This window comes from Eucyclogobius newberryi, unplaced genomic scaffold (genome assembly GCF_026437365.1).
Source record: "Eucyclogobius newberryi isolate DKJ021-1_F unplaced genomic scaffold, fEucNew1.0.hap1 SCAF_5, whole genome shotgun sequence".
In the NCBI taxonomy this organism is placed as follows: Eukaryota; Metazoa; Chordata; class Actinopteri; order Gobiiformes; family Gobiidae; genus Eucyclogobius; species Eucyclogobius newberryi.
This window is the reverse complement of record NW_027316167.1, coordinates 31,765,785-31,772,069: the sequence shown is the minus strand read 5'-3', so window position 1 is coordinate 31,772,069 and position 6,285 is coordinate 31,765,785. Positions and strand designations below refer to the sequence as shown.

The window sequence follows — 6,285 nt, the reverse complement described above, 5'->3', positions numbered from 1 at the left end:
TGAAACGTTCAGGTCTGTTTTGGTCGTTTCCACAAAGGAACGCATGTAGAGCACACATGTTTGGCACTTTAAGATACGAGGCAGCTGGAAAGTTACAGTAACACCACAACACTTTTCCAGTCAAGCGGAAAAGATACAGCTGCATTTAGAATAGGTTAAATCCCCCAGATGAGGTCGTGACCAAGTCTAGCTCAAGATCCGGACAGGTTTTACCCAAGAGACATTGACACGTGTTGACTACGGAGGCCACAAAGTGCATCCTAATCTTAACCTAAAACGCTAAATACAGCACTAAAAATTCAGGGATAAAATGTTGCAAGTAATGTCATGATTAGGGCTGCAACGATCAACCGGAATAATCATGGAAACAAATAAAATAATGTTAGTTGTTATCTAGACTATATTATAAAACACATTCCAAAAGACCTTGTATAACCAAGACCGCGAGATTAAATCCAAATGGGAAAAATAATAAACAATTTCTGGGTTTTATCAATATTATACTTTATTATCTAGTAGCCTTCAGTCAGCACATTCACTTTTATCAGGTTAAAAGTGCATTAAAAAATATGAAAATACAATAGGAATAGACTTAAATGTTAAGATCATAGTGTTTACTAGAAATAAAAAATGAGAACGAAAAGGAAATAAATCATCTCACTAGTCAACTTGAAAAACATAAGAATTGCAGAGTACTGAACTACTGAAATAAATGGTTAGCTGCAGAGGTAGCCATGACGACTGGCCTGCATGGCACGCAGTAAGGAAAAAGGATTGGTTTCCATCGGTCTTTCTTAACAGACACATCTATCAGCAGAGTGCCACACACTAAGTACAGCTTCATCGTGAATCCTCAACCACAGTCTGCAGATTTAAACAGCCCAAATCTGGTTTCTCTTTGCAATTTATCACTTTTTCCGGTTCCAGCGGAGCCGCTTGGGACAGACACACTTCACGACTTCCTGAGAGTTCTTCTGAGCAGTTTGCAAAGTTAGAGGAAGAGCAGAGAAACTTTCCACACAAAGTAACACCTTATACAATATATATTTGGCTGTCAAGTTGTGCTTGGACTAGATAAAGCTAAATTACACAGGACTAGAAACAAAAAGTAAATTTTTTGCTTCACATGGTTTGAATTAGCAATAAAAAGTATTCTTGACGTAATGTCCTCAACTGTGTCCAGTCTAACAAAACTGTGAGCATTTCTAAAGGACCAACAAAGCAAGAACTTCAAAGCCGTCATACCGGATTTGTACCATGTTAAAACGTGACAAACAGAACATTTTAAACTCTTTGCAACAGTTCACATGTAACTCTGAATTAAGTTCTGTATCAATCTGGAAAGTCCCATGACAAATATTTACGAAAACAGCAGAGGTCGTGAAAGCAAACTGTGCTTTTCGCTGACTGGATTTACGTCTTTTAGGGTCGCCAGGTTTGTTTAGGCTCAAACCACAATGTGATTGGGCCACCACACAGTGGCTAGATGAATTCACGTCGTCGTCGTCGTCGTCGTCGTCGTCGTATGGCGGTTGGCATCCAATTGTTGCATTACCGCCAGACTTTATTCCTCAGACTTTTCGTAGTCCTCAGACTAGTTTATGTTTTACGCTATACCATAAAAAAAAAGAGCTTCACTGGGCTAGATGAAGTCACTGGGCTAGATGAAGTCACTGGGCTAGATGAAGTCACTGGGCTAGATGAAGTCACTGGGCTAGATGAAGTCACTGGGCTAGATGAAGTCACTGGGCTAGATGAAGTCACTGGGCTAGATGAAGTCACTGGGCTAGATGAAGTCACTGGGCTAGATGCAGTCACTGGGCTAGATGAAGTCACTGGGCTAGATGAAGTCACTGGGCTAGATGAAGTCACTGGGCTAGATGAAGTCACTGGGCTAGATGAAGTCACTGGGCTAGATGAAGTCACTGGGCTAGATGAAGTCACTGGGCTAGATGCAGTCACTGGGCTAGATGCAGTCACTGGGCTAGATGCAGTCACTGGGCTAGATGCAGTCACTGGGCTAGATGAAGTCACTGGGCTAGATGAAGTCACTGGGCTAGATGAAGTCACTGGGCTAGATGCAGTCACTGGGCTAGATGCAGTCACTGGGCTAGATGCAGTCACTGGGCTAGATGAAGTCACTGGGCTAGATGAAGTCACTGGGCTAGATGAAGTCACTGGGCTAGATGAAGTCACTGGGCTAGATGAAGTCACTGCCTTGAAAAAACGCTCTTACAGTGAGTGCCTCTCCAAAGACCTGACCTGTAACTTGGCCAGGCGACGTACTCTGCTGGAAACGAGTGGGTAGTGCGCCTTTTCACCGGACTCCGTGTCATCCAGGTTCATGAACATTTACACATTTAAAGCCTTTTTTTATTAAGAAACTGTGATATAGCAAAACATTTTATTCTTTGTGTTGTTGATTGATCTTCCTGGGCCCTAGAAAATGGCAGAGCAGAGCATTACGTGGTTCTGCTGCTGCTGGGTGTGTCGCACTGTCCAGAACTCTAAAAATAAATGTCTTGTCTTTTTCTGAGACTCTGAGGTGGAGCAACGGGAAACACATCCTAAACATACAATTACCCAGTGGGACGCAAAAGGAAAGTTTTCCGCAGGTTTAAGGGCAGATTTATCACAGTTTTTCGGATTGAGATTAACAAAGCACTAAAGACTATGTTTTTCCTCATTTTAGTGTTCAGTATTTGGCCTGTCATGAACACTGAATTAATACCAATGATCAAGTATTGGACTAAAATAAAATAAGGACAAAATAACACTCAGACTTAATTTGAAAATGGACCTTTTTGAAAGACTTTGGACTAAATGGAACTATTATTTTTGGACGATATGTAACGTAACTTTATTTTGTGTGACAAAAAAATAAATAAAAAAAAAGCAGCAGATCTTTTAATAAATGCTCTCATCCTTTGTTGAGTCATTGGTTCCAAAGTAGCCCTCGACCACGAATGATGCAACTGGAGTGTAATAGACATTTAGACACATTTTAAAACGGTTTAGGAAATATTGGTCTTTTTCTAAATCGTTCAAAATAAAAGAGACTTGGCTTTGATGGTCAGAAAGTGCAGTACGTCTTAAATCAGTTTAAAGTTGATAAATCCTATGAAGGTCAACAATTATCAAACAAACTGAGGTTATGTGAAATTATCTAATCTCAAGGTTCCACTCGTCTCTCAAACTATTATTTTCTTCATTAATCTGTTGTTTAGATCACAAAGGTCAGTGAATGGATATATATATATATATATACTGATGTGCAATTCCGTCGTATGTGCAATTGCTGTTGGAATTCATGTGCAATTCATGTGCAATTACTGTGAAATTCATGTGCAATCTATGTGCTGTCGTGACACATATTGATGTGCAATTACCGTCGGGATCACATGCAATGGTATTTATTTATTTATTTGTCTATGGGAGTTTTTATTTATTTATAGGAGATCTTCTACTGAAAGTGTTTTTCAGACTTCCTATAAGTGATCTGTTCTTCTGTATCTACCTGCGTTGCACCAATGAAATTTCCCCATGTGGGACAATAAAGGAATATCTTATCTTATCTTATCTTATCTTATAGAGTTGCTTGTCTACTTCATAGATCATGGTAAAAACCAGAGATGGAAAATATTTAGTCAATAATACGCTTACTTCAAAATAATATTACTCAAGTAGAAGTACAAAGTAGTAGTCCCAAAAATGTCTCAAGTAAGAGTAAAATAGAATTTGGGGAGTAACTGTCTGGACGCAACAACTGATATTTAATAATTTGAAGTTCCTACAATTGGAAGGAAAAACATGAAATAATAATCTGGTATTTTCAAAAGATATATACAACATTTTTAAGAAAACGTGCATCTGAAGGAGCCGTGCAAGAAACACAAATGTTGAATTTAGTATTGTCAGAATAAAAGCTTTTGTTACGTGTAGCTTTACTCAGAGTGAAGAAAAAACAAAACTTAAGCGTACAGATACAGACACTTTACTAAAGAAGCACTAAACACTACGACCAAGCACTAACAAATAAATACTGACGTAACCGAGTCAAAGTAAATAACACCTTTGATAAACACATCTCCAGTTTCATTTTGATAGAACTCTTGCTTTGTCCGAGTTATAAAACCTCTTTTCTCAACACATGGCATGTTTTGAAGTCTGTGTCCAGACACTTATACTATCACCAAATGAGCTGACAATCATCCCAATAATCAATTATGGTTTAAATCTCATAACTTGTTTCAGTCCTGCTCTGATCCAAATCATCACTGCCTGATCATGAATCTGTTCTAAAACTGTAAGAGCACAGGTCACATACGGTTCCTTTAAAAAAAAAAAAAAAAAATGCTTTCAAGAATGAATTGATGTGTTTGTACAAATGTTTAAACCTCACTGAATGTGATGGTGCCTTTAAGACTTACGGAAAAGCTGAAAATGTATATGTCCTACTGTATATGTGTATGTATTCTTATACTTATTTATGTTTTCTCTATACAGTTATGATGCTGCTTGGATTTTCTATCATATGAAGAAGTTATATTGCCATTTTGATTATTGAAATAAAAGTAATTAAAGTCCATATCACAGGTTCTCATGTTTTTCTAATTATGACTTAAGTGGTTGGTGGTGTAGCGCCTGCGGTAAACATTTATCACAGTTTTACTTCAGTTAATTTGCAGTTTGTGAAGAGATTTTGAAAAATAAAAGTTAAAAATTACAGGAAGTAAAGCAGAGAGCTCCGTGATGTCATCAATATGCGACAGGCCATTGAAAAAACACCTACAATTTACACTTTCTGACCGTTTAAAATAATAATTCAACAAACTAGAGTTGTTAAATGGTCTTATTGTTTGTAAAATCATAACTGATGTGTAATTTATATGGATTATGGCTTTTATTTACCGTCTGGTTGCAAGGTAACTATTGTTGAATTACCGCGGTCAAATTTGCTGCTTTGTCCAAACAGGAAGTACAATTATAAACTTTAGAAAAACTGTCAAACTGAGACAATTAGGCGAAAGGTTTGATCAAATCTGAAATATAAATTGCGTTCAGTACGTTTAAGTGAAATGCATAGTCTAAATTGTACTATAGACTTTTAAAAAAAATAAAAAAGCGCAAATACAGACTTCCAAACCATTCCCGTCCTTCACTTCCTGACTTTACATTTTTTTTTAAACATTTTTACTCCGGCCATTCTTGATAACAACTTTACTTCGAAAATGACACGTCAAAAAAAAAAAAACACTCCATCAACTTCAATCAGCTGCGTCACCATGGAAACTGAGCACGTGCGCGCGCGAGCCCAGGTGACGCGTTCATTGTGTGTCCGAATGCGAAACGCTGCGTAAAAAAAGCCACAGAAAGAGGAGAGAAAAGAGAGCATTGACGCGCTGGAAACTGCTGGACGGCCGCATGAAAAGCTCGCCCACACAAAACGCCCCGAAACGGCATTGTTTGTCGCGTTTCAACGGCAAAAACAATTGAAACGACAGCGCGCGCGGCTCGACAACAACACACGCGCCACGACGTACAAACACAGCGACGCAAAAAAACGGCGTGCAAAAAAAAACGTAAAGTGCGTGTTCAAAGTTTGCGTTCTTACTAACTTACCCCCCGATCCACAGAAGACGCCGACTCTTTCTTCCCGTGCTTTTTCCGGTGACTTTGACGCGATGAATCCGGGTGAATTCCGTAGAAAAAGGCAAAACGCACCGCGCTCCAAACTTGGCGGTGATGACACTGACAGCGCCTTAAAGTGTCGTGCGTGAAAAACGGGTTCTTTTTGACGTGACGTGAAGACGCGCGCGGGGTCAAAAAGCGCGACCCGGCGCTGCTGCTGCTGCTGCTGCGTTCACTGAGAGACGCGAGTGGAGGAATTCTGAAGGCTGGGGACAAAGAGCATGGGCGGACAAACAAAAAGAGAGGGGGGGGGAAAACAAAAACGCAGTGGATTTATGGACATGGGCGTGTATTGGCTCTGTGGGAATGTAACAAGAAAGACCACATTAAACGCGACGCACATGCTTTGAGTTTATATGGAAATGTGCCTGAAAAAGGAGTGAGTCATAGGAAGAGAACCTTGTGTTTGTCCTTCAATGGGGAAAGTCAATATGATGAAAACGTGTTGCATAAAGAGGTGGGAAGAGTAAAAATAACTCCAATAGGAAGGCAACTGCTACTCAAATAAGAATGCGATCCTCAATAATAAGGGAGATTATTCAGTGGCTGCAGCTTTGATAAATATAAAAGAAATGCCGTAAAACACAGTACCAG

The 6,285-nt window shown here is 39.3% G+C and overlaps 1 protein-coding gene across 1 annotated transcript; it reads left to right on the top strand.

The window, feature by feature from the left end:
• The first annotated feature begins 734 nt into the window (after positions 1 to 734).
• Positions 735 to 2,308, top strand: LOC140380732 (uncharacterized). The gene is made up of 3 exons (XM_072464639.1): positions 735 to 760; positions 928 to 1,024; positions 1,631 to 2,308. The coding sequence occupies exons 1-3, from the start codon at positions 735 to 737 to the stop codon at positions 2,306 to 2,308; spliced, it is 801 nt and encodes a 266-aa protein (XP_072320740.1).
• The last annotated feature ends 3,977 nt before the right edge of the window (positions 2,309 to 6,285 follow it).